Source organism: Ailuropoda melanoleuca, chromosome 13 (assembly GCF_002007445.2).
Source record: "Ailuropoda melanoleuca isolate Jingjing chromosome 13, ASM200744v2, whole genome shotgun sequence".
Classification (NCBI taxonomy): domain Eukaryota; kingdom Metazoa; phylum Chordata; class Mammalia; order Carnivora; family Ursidae; genus Ailuropoda; species Ailuropoda melanoleuca.
In genome coordinates, this window is record NC_048230.1 from 40,281,757 (window position 1) to 40,307,389 (window position 25,633).

Here is a 25,633-nt window from a genome sequence, read left to right on the forward strand (position 1 = left end):
CAAAGCTTAGGGTAGTGGCTGTGACCTACCGGCTCAATTGGGGAAATCAAAGCTGCGGCGTCTGGGTGGCTGAGTCGGTCAGGCATCTGCCTTCGGTTCAGGTCATGATCCCAGGGTCCTCAGATCAAGTTCTCCATCATGGGCTCCCTGCTCAGCAGGGTCTGCTTCTCTCCCTCTACCCCCCCCCCCCCCCCCGCTTATGCTCACTCTCTCTCAAATAATGAAAGAAATGAAAAGAAAAAAAAAAAGGAAAATCAAAGCTGCAGAGCCATAACGGAATCCGACACCGCCACCCAATAAAGGCACAAAACACATTTTGTGTTAACCACAGGTTTTATTAAGGATTTTTTCAATTTTACAAGGGAAAAAGGGGGTAATGGTTTGGCTAACTCGCAGCCCAAGCCAAGCAGGGCTGGCGGGTCACAGATGTCCAATCATGGTTCAGAAGTTCTGGACCCGTGCACCTGCTCGGTACTCACACTTCCACTGACAGGTCCAGCCAGGGATGGGTAACAATACATGCTAAATGCATCTTGTCAGGTGGGAACCGAACGCAAACCCTAACAGTAAAAAGGAAAAGGTAGCAAGGAATTACACACACTGAAGAATACAAGTAATTTCCTTGAATCTACAGCAATTGGAAATAAAACGGTGTTTTACAAAGTAGTCAGCAGTCTGAACATTATGTGGAAGGTTATATGTTTGCTACCTAAACCATGACTTAGTCAACAGTATTGTGGCAAAACCACCTATTTTGATTCAGAATTCTTATAATCACTCCTCAATTTTTCATGATCTTCCTAAGATAATCAATGGCCCAGTTAAATGTATTTATTTTAAAACTTAATTCATTTGAGAGAGAGAGTATAAGCAGGGAGAGGGTTAGAGGGAGAAGCAGACTTCCGGTTGAGCAGGGTGCCTGACTTGGGGCATGATCCAAGGACCCCGGGATCATGACCTGAGGCGAAGGCAAACCCTTAGCCAACTGAGCCATGCAGGTACCAGTTGCCCAAATAAACTTAAAGCAAAATAAAAACGAAACAAAAAACCCTTGGAACCTAGGAATTTGCAGGTCTGCAACAGCTAACACCTGATAACTCTAAGGATTCCTCATGTTTCTGTTTACCATCATGGAGCACAGGAATAGGTAGTGAGAATTTAGTGTGTATAGCTAAGAGCAAACGTCTATTGGTATTTTAAAATAAAAAGTCATTTCAGTCATTTACAGTGTGACTTGGTCAAACCCTCCAAGAACAGAGTAGTAAATACTCAGCTGAAATGACCTCTGCATTATTTCATGAGAATGATCAAAATCTTTATCTGAGTAAGGAGAATCAATAAGAGACTCTTGGTCTCAGGTAGAACCACCCATTTCCTGGCACTGCTTGAAGGCAACCTATGATCCCGAGCATACCTACCACATTTATAAAGATTAGCAGGTGTGCACACCTGCACCTCATCTCTTCCTTCCTAATAAGATGGATGGAAGGGGCTCAGAAGGGCGAGAGGGACTGAGGGTCACAGCCATCTGAACAATTTCTGAACTTGAACTGGTCATGCTGCTCCAACCAAAGCCCTGCACTGAAGAAAACCCAAGAATTAAGACCTAGCATGTTTAGGATCTATAAAATGCCTCCAGGTCTATGATATCTGAAATTACACACAGGGAGTTCTCCGAAGGCACGTGAATATAGTTAATGCAGCAATTAAGTCAATGTTCTGAAGATAAGCTGATACTTAGCACTGCTATGTTCTTAAGCCAAGAATATGAAGGCCCCAAAGGCTTTGGAACCAACTGTGCTTTGAGGCCACTAATGTTCAAACACTGAGATACTCCTCTTTATATAACTAGCAGAGCACAAAGCAGAGCTCCCAACACTTCAGGAAGACTCAACCTTCATCCACTACAAACGGCAAAATCGTAAGCCTCAAAATTCCAATTTTGAGTTTGGTTCATAGTACTTAAAAAAGAAAAAAAAAAGGCTTCTATCATTAATTCTCTTAGCACTTCTCATTTTAGAGAACAGTAGGTTGAAATTTATCTTTGTACTTGTGAAAACGGCTCGCAAAAAGAACCAACCTTATCTGTAGCAGAGACCTGGCTTCTTCGGGAGAGCAAACTGGATCTGCAGCTCTGAGAGCTGCGACATGTATGCGTTTCTCTGCTGGGGAGAGCGCGCTTTGTTTTGTTCTTAGTGTTACCTGCACCTGATAACCTCATAAACCTGGACCTTAAGATTCTTTGTGACTTAAACTCATGTTTAATTATGTGGCATTCTCTTTTCCTCGTGATATTACAAATTAGGGAGGTTTTACTGTATTTCTAGGTTACAGTGAATAAAGTACAAGACAAAAATCCCAATGTTAATAAAAACAGTATCAAATATCAGATAATTCACTTGTAAATAATACTCAAGGTGCTGGACTGAAGGGGGCTCTACAGTGTCTACAATTTGCTCAAACCTGCCCGGAGATCCCAGATCCATGCTGTTGGATTCGGTGGGTGTTAGTTCAAACCCGCTCAGACCCCAATTACAGATGGTCATCTGTGAATAAGGTATTTAACCACTAATTCTGAAGCAATTCTACATTTAACAGGTCAATATTAAGCAATTTACTCTGTTATTTCCAAGAATCTGAATTACTGTCAAGATATAGCCTGAAGAAATTAACAGAGTGCTTGTTAACATCAAGCTTAAAGCAAGTTCCTCTTGGGGGGAGGGTTAAGGCTTGTGTCAACAGACAGTACTTCTGGCCAGGAAAGTCTCATATAACTGGTTTCAGTGGGATAGACTTTACGTTGGGTCCCAAGGTAGGAATAACACTTCCCCTGAATTAGGCTACATTCTCAAGACTGATTCTAGAATTGGTTTCATGAGACAGATGTCACAGATACAGTTAACAGGTTAAAAAAAAAAAATCAAGTGATGCTGTTTTACATCGATTTTAAGAAAAAACTTCATTAGGAAGTATGTGTTTAACCTTTAAATGTACAATGATTGTGTAAATTAGGTTTCAGCTCAAAGGACAATGTCACAATTCAGATCAAGCTCCTAGAAACAGACCGAAAATAAAGCCAATGTACAATGAGTCTATGGAACTTGCATTTATCCATTAGTCACAGTTTCGATGATTATACCGATTCTATGATTTATATCCAAAAACCAGAAGACATGGTTTGTCAAAGGAGTTTCCTGGGGTACTCCTGGGCAGAAGAGGTGGCGTGAGTGATGCTTCTATCTCTGTACTGCCAGACACTGTGACCTCCAAGCATTGTAACCGCTTATGACAAATGGCAGAATACAGAAAATCTGGATTGTTCCAGAATATCCAGTGGATAGGGCCACCACAGTCACAGTAACCGCAACTAAGAGAGCTCTCCCTGTACTCAGTTCTACTACAAAGGAACTGTGACCCCTTCTTCTCCTTTCTTAGCATCTCTTTCAGGACAGGGAGAGGGGGAGAGGGATGAATTATCACTGATGGAGGTGCCATCAGTGGCCAAAAGTCAAATGCAGAGATAATTTTGCTTCTTGCCCTTTCCCAAGAAGTTTGGGACTAAGTGAGTTGTTGTGTTACCGCACCGATGATTTAGGGATCCCTCGAATGGAGGATTAATTCCTAATGACACGGGACAGTGAGCCTATGCTAGGCCTGTGCTGAAGAACTCCTGCCGGGAAGATGCTGCTGTGAACAGTTAGGTGGAAACAACTATTTGGTCGGCCAAGAGGGGCAAACAGGCGGAAGTCGTGTCAATGTGTCAGGCACACATTTCACTCACGCTAAGTTTCCTCATTTGTTCCTTTCCCCGAATCCCTTCTCTTCAGTCCTGCTTCTTAGCCACGGCCCCTGGCAGGAGTAGTAGAACATTTAGCAGAAAAGGTGGGAAGGGCTTTACCCCCCTTAAAAAATACCTTTGCTTAAAAACACTTATATATCCAGTGATTAGCAATTAAGAGGTGAAAATAATTAACTACTCAGTAGTTAAATTCTACGAGTTATCCAAAGTCCTGGCCTACTGGGGTCAGCAGCACTATGGATGGAAGTCACGCTGCAGCTCGTAAAGCTCCTTCTGATGCCTGGCAGGTCTCCGGCAGTGTTAATTGCACTTAAAACACATCTGTTTTTTTCATTTAATCTCTGAAATCTGTTCATTTTTTTTCTTCATTTATAGAAAGAGGAAAGGGCTCAATGTATCATTTGCTCTATAGCTCTCTGAGTTTGGTAAAGGTTCCGAGCAGATCTGTGTGACAAGCGCGAGGGGTGTTGAGTCAGCTGCTTTATGGAGCAGATCAACCTTGTCGCCATGACCCTTCACAGCTTGGACTGCAGTGGTTTCAGGTACTTGCAGTATGACTCATGGACCTGCGGGCAGGGAGAAAGAAAGAACGACTGATGAGGAGCCCGCAGCGTGAACAAGCATACTTTTAACTGAGAAGGTACCTGAGCCTTATTTGGATCGTGATCCAAAACACTGAAGGGGGAAAAATTAAAAAAACCAACGGAGTCAACTGGGGGATGTGGACACTGACTGGGTAGTTCACGATATGATTCTTGTTTAGGTGGGGGAATGGCACTGTGGTCATGTTTTAAAAAAGTCCTTATCTTTTCGAGATACACAGTGAAATATCCATGGATAAAGTTATCTGCTATCTTGGGTTTGTTTCACCATAATCCCCAGGGGAGCTGGTGGGGGGAGGGGTGTTCAGGTGAAACACAATGACCATGAGATTAGTCACTGGGGTGTGACAAAGGGTACAGGGGGGTGTATTGTGGTATTCTGTGTTTGTATATGTTTGAACGTGTCCACCAGTTATTAAGTAGTCAAGAAGACGAAGATCTGTGTACTGTGAGAACAAGCCAGTTTCCTTCTGAATCTGCCACTCAGTCACAGGAGCCACCAAAACTTTCAGAGGAGTCACCTCTGAGGTCTTTCCTGCCTTAATATTCAAATGAAGAATTTCAAAAGGTGAAAAGACATTGTTTTTGTACCTCTGATTTGTTCAGTGGGGATTTCTTGGCCCACTCAAACAAATTTTCATACACGTTCCCATCATAACGGCCAAGCACGGAGCCGAGTGTCACATCCTGAAAATCAAATGCATCCACCAAAGCAACAGCATCTGGGCGAATTGCAGTCAGCAACTCCTTCATGCGCTGATTTACTTGGGTAATCTGAGATTCTGTCATGATGCTTCCCTAGAAGACAGAAAACAAGCAAACAAATGTATACAGACACTCACATATATGCGCACACACACAACTATAAAGCAGACCACAAAGATTTTTCTACCAAAAAAAAAAAAAAAGGACTTAAATTCAGAAAATATTCACCTGAAGAAAATCCCCTGCCTTCTGACTGATTCCATACAGACAATACAGGAGACATAAATTCCTTAAAACAGCGTGGACGGATTTATCTTGAATTTTGAGGAGTTTTTCTGAGAAGAGCTTAACTACCACATAGTGGCAATGTGCCTAGATAAAAAGAAAACACGAGAGTGAGACCACCTTTGCAAAAGATTCACTGCACTGCAACAAGGATTTCTGCACTAAGAAAATGGGTTGGGACAGCATGAAGGATGGAGAGGGAGAGAGGGAAGAAGAGAGAAAAAGGGAGAACTGTCACTGACCTCGCTTGCTCGAACAAGGTCAACGGAAGTTAGGTTCCATGCTACCTCCTTGCTTTCTCTGTGAATCACTTCATTTTGAAGGTTTTTTGCAGCAATTTCTACCAATCTGTTAAGAAATGAAAGAAAACTGGAGCTTGCAGGAAATGCTGAGCAGTGCTCAGGCCCCAGCCCCGAGAGCCCTCCCAGCTACCTACTCCAGCTTCCGAGGGGGGGCTAACCTGGCTGCACGAAGTTTGTATGCTTCCGTTAGGCTGTCGGGGCTGTCGATGTCCACCACGGTCGGCCACACCGCCACCTGCTGCGGCTGGATGCGCTGGGTGGGCAGGTCGTTCAAGTAGGACACCATGCCGCACACCAACTTCCCTGAGTGCACCTGGTCATAACTTTTCATCAGGAACCTAAAAATGACCAGTGCACATGCTTTCAGTAACTACGCTTCTGATGACACGGAGATAAACTCTTACAATGACTTTAAGCAACGTGAGAGGTGTTTTGTACTTGCTGGGTCAACCACAAGATAAAACCAGAGGGTTGGGATGGGAGGCAAAACCACATCTCTCAGAACAAATGTAACATGAAGAGCAAACATGGGAACAGGAACTATGAAGAGGACTCAGTGTTCTTTTTTAAATTTATTTGAGAGACAGAGAGAGAGCGAGCACGCACACAGGTGGGGGAAAGAGGTAGAGGGAGAGGCGAGAGAATCCCAGGCAGACTCTACACTGGGTGTAAAGCCCGATGCCAGGCTTGATCCCAGGACCCTGAGATCACGACCCGGGCCAAAGCCAAGAGTCGGATGCCTAAGGGACTGGGCCACTGGGGCGCCCCTCAAACGTTGTAACAACGGATAAAGCACACATCAGGTTCTCACCTAGCCGTCTGCAGCATCATGACAGTGTTCTCTCCCTCAAAGGTGCAGGTGGGGGTAAAATTGACATAGATATTCGGGAGGCCACTGCAGTGAGAGTAGCCATGTCCACCGCACGCCATCCGACAGGCTTCGATAGCAGCATTAGTTGTCCAGGAGGTGAAAGCCTTCAGGCCGGCCGCGAGGGCGTGGAGCTGGAGGAGCGAGCACAGGCTGTCAGGGCGCGGGCGGCGCTGACGGTGTGAGCCGCCGCATGAAGCCCTCTCTTCCTCACCTAACAGTGCTGGTCACTTACCACATCACTTGCCACGCATGCAAACCAAACCATGGTCACCTCAGTGGCCTGAATTCATACTGTTCCCACACTCCCTTCCACACTGTTCCACTTGACAAAAAAGTCACCACTTACATTCCCTTGATTAATAAACGATCCACACGGTATAGTACTTCTGAAACTTAAAAACAAAACCCACATATCTTCATATCAGATTCACTTTCAATTAAAAAAATGGCTGTTATTTTTTTTTTTAAGATTTTATTTATTTATTCGACAGAGATAGAGACAGCCAGCGAGAGAGGGAACACAAGCAGGAGGAGTGGGAGAGGAAGAAGCAGGCTCCTAGCGGAGGAGCCTGATGTGGGGCTCGATCCCACAACGTCGGGATCACGCCCTGAGCCGAAGGCAGACGCTCAACCGCTGTGCCACCCAGGCACCCCATGGCTGTATCTTTTGAGAATACATGGATTCTTCTCAAGAAATCCCCACATTTAGTTTTCTCTGGACGTTATCCAACAGGCAAATATCAAACAGAAGGGTGCCCAAGGGCGGAGCAGTAAACACATACCTCGGGCAGTTCACTCAGATCCCCTTGGCCAATGTCCTCGTTAATCCGGTGGTAGGTCTCCTTCATGTATGCACCGACAAACTGGAAGGCATAGGCTGTGGCCAGGAGTGGGAAGAGTTTATACTGCTGGGTCTGAAAATCCAGAATCTGTGGTTCTGGTTCACTAAAGGATACAGAAGAAACAAAAGTAAACACTTACATAAAACTTAACATGCACCAGATTCTGGTCTAAATACTCCAACATGCTGAATAGTTCTCATTCTCCCCATTTCACAGAGGAGAAAACAAGAGGTTAAGAACCTGCCTGGGGTCACACAGCAAATATGTGGCAGATCCTCACTCAACTGAAATCTAGGCTGTTTGGCTACGGAAAAACCATGTTGTCCACCTTTTTGAACCCCTTAGGTGGACAGAATTTTCTAGCTGTGAAGTTCGTGTCTATCTTAGTCTTTGCAGTGTGACTGAGGAAACTATATCTCATAGCAACATACAAAAATCAAAGTTAACTTCACAGAAGGAAGGCAATGATAAAGAAGTCTAACACACTAGATGGCTGGATAAACTATTTTAACCACAATTTTGGAGAAGACCCCATGGACAGAGTTTATCATCTGACATCTTAGATGGTCAGCTCTTATTGATTTCTTTATTCCTTCTATACGAGTTAAAAAGGTCATCAGGGAGTCACACTTAAGTGAAAAGCAGTAAGACTAAATTATGGCTATGAACACAACAGGGAGTCCTGGTCATGCCACTCCCATCATACCCAATTCATAGTTCTTAGGAGGAATTAGGATTTTCAAACTGCCGTTAGTGTTCTAAACATTTATCTTTTTAAAAAATTTTTATTTGAGAGAGAGAGAGAAAGTGAGAGAGCGAGCGAGCAAGCAACGAGCAGCAGGAAAGGGAGAAGCACGAGCAGGGGGAAAGAGAGAAGCAGGATTCCCACTAGCCCAGAGTCCTACATGAAGGCAGATGTTTAACGAACTGAGCCACCCAGGCGCCCCTAAACATTTCATTTACAGAGCTCAAATAATACTACTGTTTTTTTCTTAGGTTAAAAATAATAAGGTGGTTGGGGTGCCTGGGTGGCGCAGTCGTTAACGTCTGCCTTTGGCTCAGGGAGTGATCCCAGCGTTCTGGGATCGAGCCCCACATCAGGCTCCTCCGCTAGGAGCCTGCTTCTTCCTCTCCCACTCCCCCTGCTTGTGTTCCCTCTCTCGCTGGATGTCTCTCTCCATCAAATTAATAAATAAAAATCTTAAAACAATAATAATAATAATAATAAGGTGGCTACCCTCATCTTTCTACTTAAGAAAGGAAGTCTAGTTTCTTTTTTTCTTTTTTCTTTTTTTTTAAAGATTTTATTTATTTGACAGAGATAGAGACAGCCAGCGTCACCCCGTGGAGCAGCGAGAGAGGGAACACAAGCAGGGGGAGTGGGAGAGGAAGAAGCAGGCTCATAGCGGAGGAGCCTGATATGGGGCTCGATCCCATAACGCCGGGATCACGCCCTGAGCCGAAGGCAGACGCTTAACCGCTGTGCCACCCAGGCACCCCGGAAGTCTAGTTTCTAAGTAGCAGACCCAGCACACTGCCACCTTAACTGATTTTGCATACCCAATGCGTCGTCTCGAGACCACATTTGGGAATTTTGATATTTGAATGGGGTCAAAGGTATTCTTAAGCACTGAGCCCATCTCAGATGCCCCCCTTACCCCAGCTTGATTTCAGACTGGTGCCTCACAGCGCTGTATCGGATGGCAATGGTGCAAGCCTTGGACAGACACCGAGCAGCTTCTCCTACGAGGAAGGACCTGACAAACACCATGGTCCCGTAGGTCAGCTTGTTACTCACAGGTTTCACGTATGTGCCATCAGGCTTCACCTGGACAAAGAACATGGGACTGATGCTTCCTTCTGTTAAACCCAAGTGGCAGTCTGTGCTCATGATTCTTAAAGGGTGGTCCCCAGAATGGCAGCATCTCCTGGGACTTGCTTAAAATACAAAATCTCAACTCCACCCTGATCTACTTTACACAGCCCTCCAGGTGATTCTAACGCATGCTAAAGTTTGAGACCCACTGGTTTAGCAAACTAGAATATGTTCCTCGTATCTGCCAACTGCTTTTGATTTTACTGTCATTAATAAAAGAAGTATCAGAAGCAAAAATATGTTATTACCCTCTAGAAGAACACACCCTTGCAACCCCGTGGTTATCAACAGCCCCTGAAACCCCCATATTTGACATCTCTGCTCCTCTAACTATACCTGGGCATACTTCATCAGCATGTTTTCTCTGGGAATACGGTAATTGTCCATCTTCAGGTAGCCATTATCCATCTCATCATAGCCAAACTTGGGGCCGATATCTCCCACAGTAATACCTACCACAGATGAAAGGAAAGTCATAAGGTGGTTATGTTCTGCAATTCCTGGCTTGTCCTGGCCTCTTTCGTGGTGTGTGATAGTTTTTTAGAAGAAAGCGACAGTTTAGTTTTTCATTTCAACAGCAGACGAACAATTCTAACCTGGTAAAGGCTTATGGGTCCCAAGTTCACGAATAGGTACGATGAAGGCATGTAATCCATAGCATTTCCCCTTAGTGATGAGTTGGGCAAGAACTATTGCATGATTTGAAGTCTTGCCAACTGTAACATCAAAGAGAACAGGAGAGAGAAGTGAGCAAACTTTCTTAACACTTTCAAAGGACAGAAATAAAAGATGGTGGAAAACCATATGTTAAATACCAGCCTCCATCAATAAAGTGTACCCAAGAGACAATGACAGTACCACACACAGTTTTTAGAAAGAAATTCACATAAGCTGATAGTCACTAAAATTTACTGTGTTTTGCCTAAGCAATCCTTCATCCCAAATACATATATATATAAGCTTTTATACAAATTTTATTGAGATATTATTGACCTATAATATTTGTAAGTTTAAGGTATTGTTGATTTGATAGTAATCCTTCATTTTAAAAAAGACTTTACTAAAAAAAAAATACGTAAAAAAATAAAAAAAGACTTTACTTTCTCTTCTACTTATTTCTCATTCATTTACATAAAATTTTTTTTAGGATAACCATAAGAACATTAATTTATTTCCTTTTTCTCCCTTAATGAAGTGCTTTCCAAAACAGTGACCACTAGCCACATGTGGCTATTTACATTTAAATTACTTATAACCACACAGGGAATACTAAGCTGCTTTAAATGGTGACTAAGGAAACTGTGCTAGTGATGGGAATGTGCAGATGAAAACTTGAGAGTAAGACAGCCATCCTTTCTGTGCCTTGTAAATGGCGGAAGGTCTACAAGAGAGCAGGCACTGCAAGAGACTGTCACCAGCTGAGAGGAGTCTAAGACTCCAGAGTGTTTCCTATATTTCAAAATGATATTCTCATATAAGCTCTACATCCCAAACACAATCTTGTAATAACTCTTCAAAACATCCAATAAATGCTAAAAAATTCACATACGTCCACCAGGCCACCACTTGATGGAGGTCACAGTAGGGCTGTTGAGAATGAACTCCTGAGTTTCAGGGTCGTAAGTGGCAGTGGTTTCCAAGCCTCGGAGATGAGTTCCTAAGGAAATAAGTTACATTCACCTTGGATAAAATATGGGAACAAACAGGCACAGGGTAAAATCCCCTGCCCTGTCCTTTCGGCTCTAGTATCTCAGAGAACAACAAAACCTAATGACAACAACACATTTGTAGACGAGCCACAGGTAGTTAATAACCAAGATACATAATTCCTTATACATATATTTTAAAGTAAACCCAACATGGGGCTCGAACTCATGACCCTGTGATCAAGAGTTACAGGCTCTACCCACTGAACCAGGGGCCCCATAATTTCCTATACTCAAACCAGGCAGTTCCTATCGAGGGAAAACATAGACGTCAAGCATGTTCTATTGCTATACTTTAATTAATGCACCTCTATTGAGGTCAACCAAAAGAAAATATAAAGGCAGTTTACAATCGTATTTTCACAAGATCATAGGATAGGAAAATAACAGGGAAGTTAACTGCCCTTTTAAAATAACACCTCTAAGTTTAAGTGTGCCAATTTCAACTCATGTATGGTGTCTACACACCAGTTCAATATTTCGGGCTTCTCTATTCAAAAAGACTAAGATAACGGGACAGAAAGAGACTCCAGCCAAAGTTCTTATAAATTAAAGACTTATTTCAGAGTGACTGGTAGAATGGAAAACAAGACTTTAAAAAGATATCACCACTATGGAGAAAAAGACCTGGAACAGTGACTTTTTTAAAAAATTTGCTAAGTTCCGGTAATAAGGTCCCAGTGCACGCAGCGATTTCCAATGCCAGGCCTTAACTTTGACGCTGGCTGGTTCGTTACCGTGACAAGGAAGAGTTCCCAGTGTCATGTTTACTGGAGATGGACAAAGATTCATGCTTTATATCCTAATATGAATATGCCAAAATTCTTTGAAAACAGTTACGGAAAAATGTTCTATGGGACACTGCCTCTAATAATACAATCCTGAAGCAAATGCTGAGAACCTTTTCCCGAACTTCTCAGATAATTCCAGACCTCATTAAACACTTAAACTTTGAAACATTTAGAAACTTCCAAGTTGAGGAACAGAAATGGCCATTTCATGTGTGATCCACAACCTTCTTGAGTACGTGTGAGAATCGAGGAGACAGGCACTTTCACCAAAGACGTTTTTTACAGGAAAAGAAGTAACAGAGTAACAGAACAGATAATGACAAAATGTTTGCAAATGCACAATGGAACCAAACAATACTCCACTCTGGGTCTTGTGAAAATCCTGTAAAATACAACTTAGCACCAAGAGCCAAATTAGCTATAAAATTAAGATAGAGTTGCACAGAAATGAGGAGCACATTGCAAATATACATTAGATCAGTTGTTCTGAAACTTTGAAGCAGGAAAAGAGAAGACAGATGGCAATGAACAGCAAATAGAAACACCAATTCAGATCAGATTAACAGGGACAGCCACTCCCTCCAAAACCGACTACCTGGAAATACGACTTATCTTTTTTTTTTTTTCATAATCTTTGGCCAAGCTACCTTCAGACCTTGACTGAATTTACTGAATTGAGGCACAAAAAAGATCGAAGTATAAAATGCTCACGTTATGGTTATACAAGCCGCTCATTTCCCTCAAGCAAGTCAGAGAGCACTTGTACTACTAATCTGTTTCTTCTGGAATTTGTGCAAGTTCATTAAGGTATCCGTAGGAAAGGTAATCAAATAGTAATGAAGAAAGAAAGATCGGCTCAGATTCCACATGCACACAAATTCTACACAACTCCTATGAACTTGAAAAACCACACAGTAAAATAAAACCTGATTTGTAATTCTTGACCCACTGAAGGGGAATCATGAGAAAGAATAATCAGCATATCTCTGTGATAACATAACCTTTATTTCCACTGACCAAAGCAATGTCTTTGCCAAGACTTGTATATATGAAAAACCTGGCTTCTGCGGAAAGACCATGGTATGTGGATATGCCCTTGCTAACATGCGGTGGGCTCTCCACATATGCTAAGCCTGCAGAGCCCCGCCCAACCCAGAAGGTAGACTGAATGCACCATACCATGGCCCATCTCTGTCTGGGCATAAGTGCCAATGATCTCCAAGTTCCAGGCGGGCATGAAGAAGCGCTCCTGCTGCTCTGCGGTTGCCTGGTGAAGTAAAGTAGGCAAGAACATGCCCAAGTGGAGATCCAGAGGCTCAGGGCGCCCTCGGTGCACAAAACTTCGAAGAAACACCAAGGATGGGCATTTGAGAGAAGAGTCATCAGGTGTGAGAGATTCAGCAATGTGAACAGAGTAACAGGAAGGAGAAAAAAAAAAACCTTAAGTATGAATTAGTTGGGTGGGCGTTATCATGGGTGGGAGCACTGCCCCTTTCTGTATTACTTTAATAAACTCTTGGCTAAGTTCATTTTTCTTAAGTTGGTGAGAAGTTTTTTCTTATGCTCCTCAGCGCTTAATCAGTCTTGGCGAGGACTGGCTACCAATTCCAAAGCCTGCGCGGCACAAACATGCGAGGCAGGCAGCGGAATCCAGCCTTGCAATTAAATCAAAGGAAATAAAAAATTTGAAGAGGTTGTATGGGATGGAGAATTTAAGTTGCACAATGATTTATTCTGATGAGAAGGTGAGGCAAGAGAACTTTGTTCTCTCAGACGGACAAAATATTTCCTGGACAAAAGGCTTTCCTAGAAGCAATTTCAACAATGCTTCTAGGCTGGAATCGTTCATGTTTATCCATAAAACATCCAGCACAGACCCACATTCCTTACATAAATCTGGTTTTTTAAAAATCTGGTTATTTCATTCAGATTCGTCACAAATACCCAGCCATGCCCTACTGAAACAATGTAATACAAAAATTGACAGCACTCTTCACCCAATGATTGATACCAGAAATAAAAAAGACATGCAATTTTTAGTAAAGACCATAATAATCATTACAAATAACAGATTCATGCATAACAAGCCAATTATACTTGAATAGTCACTAATGATAAGAAACATCTTAGTTGTAGTAAGTCTGAATCCATTTATTTACTTTTTTTACCACTGAGCCAGACAGGTGCCCCTGAATCCACTTTCTAAAGCCATTCTTTTCCACTTCAAATTTGCAGATGCCTTAGACTTCTGTGTGAATTTCTAATAGAAAGTAGACTGATACACATCACTGGCATCCCATTGAACTCCCAGCTCTAACTTAACTGACTCTGTATGGCTCTTACTATTCTCTTTAATTATCTTAGAAATTAGCCTCCTCAACATTTCAGTTTTGAAATCTCTGTTTGTCCAGAGAGTAAGGAGGAAAATAACCAGGGCACGCAGTGAGGGCGGATCGGCTAGTCTTCTGACTGCATGGTTGTGCTGTTACCCAATCTCAGAAAAATCAAAGACTGACCCACTTCCTCATTTTATAAAGAAATGAGGCTGAGGTGAGTTAAGTGCTTTCAGATCAGGAAGATAATGGCACAACGAGGACAAGAATCCCACCACCTAATCACATCTTCTGGCTGGGGAAATTCTTGTACAAGTGCAACCCGGACTGAGCACAATGATGAGGACACCAGAGAGACCAAGGAGAGCTGCCGAAACTAGAGCAGCTCTCCTTGGAAGTGGCAAAGGGAACCCCCCTGTAACACATTAGCACCGGTGGAAACTGCGTAGAGAGGTCCATGGAACCTCTCTGTGCTACTTCTGCAACTTTCTATGAATTTATAACCATTTCAAAATAAAAAGCTAAAAAAAATAGTGGAAATCCTCCAGAAAAACATACTGGCATGATGAGAGAGTGCTTTTTTACCTCACAAACAGGAATGCCACTGCCTCCAGCTTTTAAAAGAACGGTGCCTGGAAGAAAAATCAATGTACACCTGGGACCCGAGAGAAGGAAACTAGTGGAACCAGGACTGAACCCTGTGGCACAGGACCAGCCACTTTTAGCGCTGAAAGAGTATTGTGCATTACTAGAACCCAGAGCAATTCCTGCGGAGGGACGGGGCCACTCTGAAGCAGCCCATCAGACTCGCAGGAGGGGTCTGCAGCAGTGTGCTGGGTCACAGAATAACACACACCAGGGTTACCACAAAATACACTGAGTAGGGCAGGGGTAAACTACTGAAATCAGAAACCATTTTGAGACTGAAGAATGTTTTTAGGAGAAAGAGGTTTCTTGTGACTAGGGTAAGGATCATTCACAAGTGGATGAAATTTAGACATGTTACAAGGAGAAAGTGACCTGGACAGATTTTTTTTTTTTTTTTTTACTTAAATCAGGTATTCGTTGCAAAAAGTTGGTTATATATGCATGATAAAGATTATATATTATTTCTAAATCATTAATTTTAAAATTACAAAGCACCAACATTTTACTTTGGTGAGTGCTACAGTCAATTCTTTTAAAACCATAACACCAGGGGCGCCTGGGTGGCACAGCGGTTAAGCGTCTGCCTTCGGCTCAGGGCGTGATCCCTGCGTTCTAGGATCGAGCCCCACATCAGGCTCCTCTGCTATGAGCCTGCTTCTTCCTCTCCCACTCCCCCTGCTTGTGTTCCCTCTCTCGCTGGCTGTCTCTATCTCTGTCGAATAAATAAATAAAATCTTAAAAAAAAAAATAAATAAAAAAATAAAACCATAACACCAAAAGGCCTTCCCAGTGCCTCCCTCTATACGACACAGGGCTGGCAGCCAATGCTGAGGACAAAATGATTAGATTAACAATACATAAGAAACGAAGGACTTAAAACAGCATCTCCATGGATAGCATGATTATAATCCTAGGAAATTAACGACAACAAAATATCATCAATAAAAACTGAATTTAGAAAAGCTGTAGGCTCTAAGGAAAAAAAAATCACTGCATTCTTATCCATTAGGACGCTTAAAACAAAAACCTCAGTAAAAAGAAAAGCAATTTACAAACACAACAAAATATTTAAAATCTGTTAAGTAACTTAGCTCAGGATATTAAAGATTTAACTAAGAAAAAATATCAATACCTAATAGGATGAATACAAGAAGTTATACATAACAGGAACGAAATTGCTAATTTCCGATCGAGAAGTCAGTCCTTTATCATTATAAAGATAATACTTCCCAAGAAATACAAGGACTTAATGCAACACGGATTTGAAATTCCTGCAGAATATAATTTAGAATTTGACTAATTAAGATCGGAATTCGCCTAGAAGAGTAAGTGTACAAGAACAACAAATATTGGGGTGCCTGGGTGGCATAGCGGTTAAGCGTCTGCCTTCGGCTCGGGGCGTGATCCTGGCTTTGTGGGATCGAGCCCCACGTCAGGCTCCTCCGCTATGAGCCTGCTTCTTCCTCTCCCACTCCCCCTGCTTGTGTTCCCTCTCTCGCTGGCTGTCTCTATCTCTGTCAAATAAATAAATAAATAAATAAATCTAAAAAACAAAAACAAAAACAAAAAAACGAACCAATGTTTATGATATTAGGAGAAAAACAAAGGGACTAATCAATAGAACATATTTTAAGGTTCCAGAAATAAATTGAAACTATTAATAAAACTCTAAGAACTGGAAAGAACAATGGGGAAAAACTACTAGTTAAACATAAAAACAGTATGGGATTCATTCATCATTCTCTATCATATACAAGTCAAAGCATTAAATATAAATCAAACAGAAAAAACTGGAAGAAAATAGAGAGTAATTATCCAAGATAAGGGGAAAAAAATTTATACCTATTCAGAGAAGGATGCATTCAATACATAAGGCCAAAACGTTTAACAAAACAGAAGTCAATAAGAAAAAAATACTTGAAGGATACAACATAATCATATAAGATCAATGTACAGATTCTATTCAATCAATACACAAAGGAGAAAAACCCAGTTTATATATAGGAAATAGAGTAAGCCAAAACATCCAGGCTCACTGGCATTGGAAAATTAAAACTTTAACTCTTAGATAAATATTAAAATAGCAAAAAAAAAAAAAAATTAAAGTAATCACACTGATGGGGTTTATGGAGACATGGTACACTAATAATTCACTGAATATACTATAGACTTGTTCTGTGTCTCAAGAAGCCTTAAACTTTGCAACAAAAGCTATAAAATGTTCACTCCTTTCAACACAGTAATTTACTTCTGAGAAAGATATTCCAAAGGCATAACCCCAAAGGGCATAGATTTTGTAAAAAAGTTTATACTGTTAATAATAATCATAGTTGGGGCGCCTGGGTGGCACAGCGGTTAAGCGTCTGCCTTCGGCTCAGGGCGTGATCCCGGCGTTGCGGGATCGAGCCCCACATCAGGCTCCTCTGCTGTGAGCCTGCTTCTTCCTCTCCCATTCCCCCTGCTTGTGTTCCCTCTCTCGCTGGCTGTCTCTATCTCTGTCAAATAAATAATAAAAAATCTTAAAAAAATAATAATAATAATAATCATAGTGGGGAATTAGTATAGCCCAAAACCTACGGAGCAAGTCTTATGGGAAGTCCAACAGGGAAGAGACTCACTTGGAAGAAAGAGACAGGAGACAGGGCAGTGAAAATACAGGGGAGAAAGACTAGTGACTTACACAATCATGTTTACTATCTATTTCTCAAGTTTCAAAGGAAGAGAAGTGCTTTAGTTCATATTTGAGTATTGGTGATGGGAAGGCGCAGACACTGCACCGATCTTCAAGGATGGTAAATGTGTATTGTATAAGCTCTATTTTCCTGAACAACAACAGCAGAAAACAAAGGAAGGAGAATTGCTATAAAGTGGCCAGAACCTGAAGTGACCAAGTATCTGTGAAGACCAAACATACCACCTGCTTTGGGAGGCAATGTATGGTGAGGATTATTATTGCTGGACCACGTTCCACAGATGGTCTCTGCAACACCAGAACCCCCAGGAGAGGGTGCGCCCCACAGCCCAGACCTCTGCCCTTGAATAAATAAGGCTCACAGACCCACAGACCAAATGCGTGCCAGATTGTGTATGCCTCTACAGACAGGTGAGTATTTAGAGGAGGGAAGAGAGAAGACAGGTGATGGAGACTTCATGCAGGGGACTGAATTTCAAGACTCTTCAGGATCCCGGAAGGAGCCTGAGCAATGCTGTCTCCTCACCTCTCAGCAGCTACCTAGAGCTGACAGAATCCCGAACTCAAAGTTATAGGTGCTTCCGTGACACTTGAGATAATCATTGTTGGCCAGTCAACATTCTGAAGTTTCCGGATGGAACCGTCAAACCTCCATCTGCACAAGTCGCTCTATTTCCAGTCTCTTTGATGTCGAAGGACTTACTATTCTACACAAGGCTATGCTGTCACAGGATGCGAATTAATCGACAAACTGACTGGTGCCCCCCAGAAAAGAACAGTAGTGGACGAAGCACAACAAACACCAACAGGAACGGACAAGACTCCAGCGAGAAACGAGACGTAATCTGACAACTCTGTTCTCTAAAATACAGAGATGAAGACAAAGCTGATTCAAAAACAAGAAAATATCTGAAAAAGAGAAGCAATAAGGGAAAGAAAACTAACAAAAAGGCAAACTCCCCCGGAACAACACAGGACCTCAGTCCAATTTCTGGGCTCCTTAGACCAGAAATTTCAAGTCCTCGTTTCTTCCTCTCTTTCAAAATTTAGGGCAAATACACATTTACAATGTACTTTATAGAAGCAGAGGGGTTAGACCAGTGAGACATACATATCAAACACGTTTAGCCTCAGAATAATTTACATCTTTATGCCTCCTATGAATAGCACTCACTGTAGTCAAATAAATTCCATACTGATGCATACTTAAACAAAAGGGTTGTGTACCACAAAGCTATTTCAAGATTACAAAGCACGCGCGCGCACACACACACACACACACACACACACACACTTTTCTCCCTCCCTCCCTCCCCCAGACAGGAAGACCTCTATGACTGTTACATTTCTTCCCTTAGGAAACCTTTCCTCGGGCTGCTTATTTCAGTACTGGCCACCCTGAAGTGCAAGTCTTGGATGTTTTGGCAGGGTGTTCACAAGACATTACAACCAGAATCTGTAGTTCTCATGGGGATTATGATAAAGAACATTTTCTTAAACCATTTCGCCAATCAAAAGCACCAAATCAAACACAAAAATGAAGTTTTCATGCTATTTGCATCTCTTCCTCTTTTCCTTATTATTTACATAATGGAAGCCTTACGATAAATTAGGGAACGAGACTGGGCAGCTCAAATTAAAACCCCCAAACCTGCCAAAAGCCTTGTCTATGAAAACAAACCTCCTTCACATTAAGACCAAACACAGGGGCGCCTGGGTGGCGCAGTCGTTAACCGTCTGCCTTCGGCTCAGGGCGTGATCCGAGCATTCTGGGATCGAGCCCCACATCAGGCTCCTCCGCTAGGAGCCTGCTTCTTCCTCTCCCACTCCCCCTGCTTGTGTTCCCTCTCTCACTGGCTGTCTCTATCTCTATCAAATAAATAAATAAAACCTTTAAAAAAAAAAAAAAGACCAAACACAAAGCTTTTTGAAAGGAGCTGGCCATTTATAAACAATTGAAGTAGAAACCATGCCCAGCATGGAGCCCATCACAGGGCTCAAACTCATGACCCTGAGATCAAGACCGCAGTTGGACACTTAACTGAGCCACCCAGGTGCCCCATTTTTATGAACAATTTAACCAAGAATGACTGGCAATACAAAGTCCAAAAATATGTAAAAAAAAAAAAAAAAAGTGTAATAAAAAGACTGCTGTCAAGAAATGAAGAGAATCATGAACTGCCTCACAAGCCTGCTAGGCGGCAACAAAACCCCCCTTAAAATCCATATCTTTCGCTTCATTTATAAAGCAGAGAAGCAACTTCCAGATATTGCTAAGGCATGAACACTCTCAAGAATTTCCAACAAGGTCTCTTTTTATAATTAGACACCAACGCAGTTTTGCCACATTTTCAATCCCATCTTCCCAAACTGCTCGACAGCCATTAAAATGGGATCTATGTAGCAAGGGCAAAAAGGCTTTTAGAAGCAACAATGAAGGATGTTTCAGGCTAGAGTCTTGGATCAGTGTATAGGGAAATGACCTATGAGAAAATGAGAAGCTGAATTTTATTTAAGGCTTAACAATTGAAAGACAAAATTCCAAAAGTGTAGCAGCAGGAAAAACCAAACATCAGGAGTCATTCATCAGTTTAAGTCCTGAGGTGGGTTACCCACTGACCCTCAAATGTGGACTAACCGTGGCCCATTTCCGTCTGGGCGTAGGTGCCAATTATCTGGAGTCCTTTGGAGGAAAGCAGCCATTTCTCTTGCTGAGCAGTGGTGCCCTGATTCAGCAAGGTGGGAATAAACATGGAGAAATTGAGGCCCACAGGTTCCACAAAATTGACCAAATGCACTCTACAGGAGAGAAAAAAAAAGGATCTCAGCCTTACTCTAGAAACTGCATTCTACCACCCATTCTTTTTTTTTTTTTTTTAAAGATTTTATTTATTTATTTGACAGAGATAGAGCCAGCCAGCGAGAGAGGGAGCATAAGCAGGGGGAGTGGGAGAGGAAGAAGCAGGCTCCCAGTGGAGAAGCCTGATGTGGGGCTCGATCCCATAATGCCGGGATCACGCCCTGAGTTGAAGGCAGACGCTTAACCGCTGTGCCACCCAGGCGCCCCTCTACCACCCATTCTTGCCACACAACCATGGCCCTCAGGATTGAGACTGGGAAAACTTCAACCCTTCTCTTAAGAAATTAAATGTAAAATTAACCATTTTCCCACCTGGAAGGCCAAATCCAATGGTATCTATCCCCTCCCCACCCAAGTCATTTCAGGGCCAGAATTCTTTAACTCTACACTTCATCAAGGAAGCAAATTCCACCCAAGTTGTAGCCTAAAAATCCCTTTTTTTTTGGTTTTGTTGGTGTCATCTGTTGGTTTTATTGGATTCTTTGGAGTATGTGTGTTTGCTTTATTTTCAAGTTTTACTTGTTCTGAAAATCAAAAGGAGCTCCACATAACACTTATTTGTAGAGCTTCTAACAAAACTTCTAAAGAATAGTTTAATCTTTCCCTAGGTAACACCAAAGCAAACATCCAGGTTAGTAAATATATTCCAGGGCCAAACCACAGATCTCTAAAAGTCTTCAGAGTTCACAGGTGGGTAAGGAGAAACGTGAGAATGTTAAGCATTTATCTCTGATGTCTCTGATACTCACTCCAGGTTAAGGAATTGCAATCACACTGAAATTCTGTCCTCAACTATTTTCTCATGAAACACAATCTGTGAAATGGTCAAAATACAAATCACATTCACTAGTCAGCCTTGGCTACACTGTTAAATACCTTGTGGGTGTCTGTTTTGTTCTATCTATATAAAGAGCTCGAAGTACAAAGTAAGCATCGCCTAAGTGACCTTCATGACTCCTCAAGGAAAGAATAGGAAGCAGTGTCACCAGTTTGTCTTGGTCTGTCCAGTGAGCAGAGCCTGAATTAAAAGAAAGAGGGGGAAGACTGCAAATTCACTTTTGGGGTGGCCCTAAAACCAATCCTACCACCTTTAGGTTCAAAGATCACCTTTCAGGGGTGCTAGGGGCAGACTGAAACATCTAAGGAATGCCTGCATCCAAGGAACATCAAAAACGCCTTTTTAACCCAGAGGTTCCATCATTTTTATGCCAATATCAAACGTCAATTTATTTATTTATTAAAAAGATTTTATTTATTTATTTGACAGAGAGAGAGAGAGAGAGAGCGCGCGTGCCAGTGAGAAAGGGAACACAAGAGGGGAGTGGGAGAGGAAGAAGCAGGGTCCCAGCAGAGCAGGAAGCCCGATGTGGGGCTCAATCCCAGGACCCTGGGATCACGCCCTGAGCCGAAAGGCAGTCGCCCAACCGACTGAGCCACCCAGGTGCCCCTTGAATGTCCATTTAAACTGAATGGAGGGAGCAACAGGAAAAAGGAGGGGTATGAACAGAAGAAGTGAGTTAGCTTCCAAGTAACTTGGGTCAACAGTTTACTGCTGTTGGACGGTAGAGAAGTAACGCCCAGGGGCGCCTGGGTGGCACAGCGGTTAAGCATCTGCCTTCGGCTCAGGGCGTGAACCCGGCTTTATGGGATCGAGCCCCACGTCAGGCTCCTCCTCTATGAGCCTGCTTCTTCCTCTCCCACTCCCCCTGCTTNCCTCTCTCGCTGGCTGTTTCTATCTCTGTCGAATAAATAAATAAAATCTTTAAAAAAAAAAAAAAAAAAAGAAGTAGTAACGCCCAGCCTCACTGACGTGGGAGTCAAAAGCCTGATGAGGTAGATAAATGTGGACATCATTTTTTCAAAGGCAAGAGCCCCACAGCATTTCCTAACAATTATATTTCACTAAAAAAGGAAACGAACTTCTAGGAATTTCTGAGGAAGAGAAGCCGTAGTTTAGGCATCAAAAATGGTGGCCACATAAGACTCTTATTCCCCGTAAGGGAAGTGAGGAGACTGTGGGGTTATTTGAAATAACAATACCGACACAATATAACTCTAGGAAACTCAGAGGGAAAAATAGATGACAGAAAACAAAGACTGTCGAATATTTATGTTAATAAACATACGGAGATTCTTTTGAGGATACTTGAAAATCAACTCATGAACAAAATCTCAATGCTTGTTTCTAAATTCTGTTTAATACCTCCCCCAGATGCTTTTCAAGGAATCAGCTTTAAAAACCTAAGGAGGATAACAAAAACCATGGTTAATCCTCATTAGAATTTTATATTACTTTTAAAAATACTTTACAGTTTTCTTTTCATAGTAAATAGGATAGTTAAAAGACAAAATGACAGGAGAGGAGATTAGGAAAACAACTTTTACATTCCCCAAACAGCAAGGGTTTTTCCACCAGGGCCTGGAGAGAACAGTCCTTCTACTGCTCAAGCTGAGAAAACTCACAGTATCTTACTAATATTCCATCAACTTCAAAATATTCCCATACATGAATTTTGAGATAGGAGAAATAATTATAAAGAAACCAGTAAATGCTCAAAATCCCCTGAAAGAGAAATATTACTCTATCACCAGTTCTGGCATCACCCCGCGCCCATCTTAGCATTTAAGAAATCAAGCGCATCTCACAAATAACAGGATGTCATAGTTAACTGGGAGCACTTTTTCTCTTAGTGGTAGGTGAAACCCAAGTGTGAGCCACAATCATTGGTGGGCTTGGATTCAATGGCATTCAGTAACTAATTTTCAATCCCTTTCTCTTATGTAAGTTGATCTCCCCGTCCTATCCTAGAGATCCTGGGTAATTTTCAATCCCTTTCTCTTACGTAAGTTGATCTCCCTGTCCTATCCTAGCGATCCTGGAAGGATGTCAAAAGGTGTGTTAAACTTTGTCCTCTATGGGCACCTGGGTGGTTCAGTCATTAAGCAGCTGCCTTTGGCTCAGGTCATGATCCCTGGGTCCTGATTAGCCGGGAGCCTGCTTCTCCCTCTCTCTCTGCCTGTTGCTCCCGCTACTTGTGCTCCCTCTCTGTCAAATAAATATGTAAAATCTCTAAAAACCAAAACCAAAAAACCTTTGTACCCTATATTCCCCAAACAGCAAGGTCTGTATCATAAAAAAGGATAGGCAAAACAACTGGCTCGTGTCCTGTGTTCTTTAACCCACATAAAGGAATTTGCTCTATTTCATTGTGACTTCACTCAACTCTTACACTCTATGAACCACCACTGACTATGAATCTAATCGATTCTGAAACACACTGCATCAACCACTTAAAAGTAAAACAAAACAATCCTCTTTTTTGGGGTTGTTTAAAAAAGGATAAAATCTTACACTTTTGAAGTTTACCTAAAACCCAACTCAGGTGATTCAGAAACATAATCTTCTAGGAGGTACTCTAGCTCAATATTCTCACAGCCATGAGTTACAAATTTTAAAAGTAAAAAAGAACATTTGGAAGTTGGTAAATACTTTGATTTGGGCTACTAAAAATAAGCAAATCATAATTTTATGACTAAAAGGGAAAGGAATTCTCAGGGCAGTCTGAAGGGCCAGAGTAAATGATTTCATCCTTAACAGTAGTAACCAGGTCAGACTGAAAAACTTAAGATACCAAACATACTAGAGGCAGTAGAATAAAGGAGAAATCTCTACCACTACATAAAGGCAGAACTTGTAACATGTTCCCTTTTTCTGGCTCTTGAATACACACCATTCGTATCATTTCATCTTTATTGGTGAAAATAATGGAATTCTTCTAAAATGTTGAAACCCCCCAAAAAAGGAAGTGCCCAGGAATGAATGAGAAGTGTAAGAGAGGATACAGGCCAAAGAAACCTTGTACTCAGATCATGTAATTAGAGTGAGTGTTCATTCAGATAAAGGCAATGAAAAAAAAAGTGCTTATTTTATTTCTAATTAAGAAACAAAACACAATAAAAAACAGATGGTCTGGAAAAAGAAAAATTACATACTCTTTCCAGCACTAGGACCAAGGCATGGCTTTAGGAGGTCTCCTATGCTGGGAGGGCCATTTAAATAACACTGCCACCAGATTTAAGAATGCTAGGTTCTTAAAATATTTTATAGTCACTCTGAAGTTTGGCTCATTTTCTTCATGTACCCCACATTGTCCATCAGTTTAAACTCAAGCTCTGCACTCTCATATGGACATACAATCTGTTATTGCTCCAAAATATTGTTTGGTCTTGCAACTAAAAATCGAATTCAGCCTCTAAATTTAGCAGAACTCCTTGTTACAAATGGTAAAGGCAAATCTGCAATTTAAATCACTCTACACTGTGATGTCTGAGCCAAAGGAATTCGTACTGATGCCTGAGAATGAAAACCGCAGCCTCTCCCTTCGCGATCACCATTTTACAAACGTCATCCCTTTAAAAGCCTTAAATACAAACGTAAACACTAGTTTTCACACGTATCACTTGAAAGTGGGGTGAAAATAAGCAGTGTGAGTCTTCCAACGCCGAGCACGATGAAAAAGGACACGACAGGCTGTGCGTTTTTATAAATTAAGGCTTAGGGACTTCGTCTAGGCTAAGGCATACCTACTTTTTAAACCACATGATTTCCTCTGGGTCTGCGATATCAAACTCCCTCATCTTCTTCACCATGTTGGCACTCTTCCTAACAGCCACCTCGTAACGCTGGCTGCGAGTGAGGAAATTCAAGTCCTCGTGCTGGAAGTCTGGGTCATTCAGAATCAGGTTCTCTGGAAGGGAGCGAGACGGCATCAAGAGGAAGACAGACATTCAGGGCTCCGTGACACCTCCTTCAATCCCAGCGGGTTTGGGGAGCGCGGGCACAGACGCCCCCCTCGGGGGACGACACCCCTCACCCCGCCACAGGCCGGCCCCGGGAGTGGGGGTCCCGGCTCCCCCAAAGCCGAGCCAGGCACTGCGGCCTACGCTCCACAGCGCCCCGCGACTCCTCATCGAGCGAGTCTGGAGCCGCGCTCGGGGAAGGAGGGAGGACTGGCCCGCCGCCCTCACCGATCTCTCGGCGGCGCCGGGTGCTCTCGGGGCTGCCGTCCAGGACGTGCGTGAGCAGCTCCGGGTTGAAGCTGGCGGCTTCCCGCTCCCTGCGAAGATCTTGGTTCATGGTGGCGACACGGAGCGGCGGCGGCGGCAGAGGTCGAAGCAGTGGCGGCGGCGGCGGCAGAAGCGGCGACGGGTGTCCGCAGCTCCGGCCCGGCCCTATGAGCCGCCCCAGGACGGCGCGAGGCCCCGCCCCCGCTCGCCTGGGCCCGCCCCGCCCCTTCTCCTTCGCCGCCGCAGGTGGGCGC

General features: G+C 42.7%; 1 protein-coding gene across 3 annotated transcripts; it reads right to left on the minus strand.

The window, feature by feature from the left end:
- Positions 1–314: 314 nt before the first annotated feature.
- ACOX1 (acyl-CoA oxidase 1) lies at positions 315–25,608 on the minus strand. 3 transcript variants are annotated; one of them, XM_011225782.3, is made up of 14 exons: positions 25,341–25,608; positions 24,901–25,060; positions 12,959–13,119; positions 10,832–10,939; positions 9,879–9,998; positions 9,619–9,734; positions 9,065–9,234; positions 7,347–7,509; positions 6,505–6,695; positions 5,852–6,031; positions 5,634–5,739; positions 5,335–5,478; positions 4,993–5,199; positions 315–4,365 (listed from the first exon to the last, which is right to left on the minus strand). In XM_011225782.3, exons 1-14 carry the CDS (start codon positions 25,447–25,449, stop codon positions 4,315–4,317), a joined length of 1,986 nt encoding a protein of 661 aa, XP_011224084.1. In that variant the 5' UTR covers positions 25,450–25,608; the 3' UTR covers positions 315–4,314. The 3 variants fall into 3 exon arrangements, with proteins under 3 accessions (XP_011224084.1, XP_011224085.1, XP_011224086.1); XM_011225783.3 differs by lacking the exon at positions 12,959–13,119 and adding an exon at positions 20,091–20,251; XM_011225784.3 differs by lacking the exon at positions 25,341–25,608 and adding an exon at positions 20,091–20,251 and having other exon boundaries at positions 24,901–25,039.
- Positions 25,609–25,633: the final 25 nt, after the last annotated feature.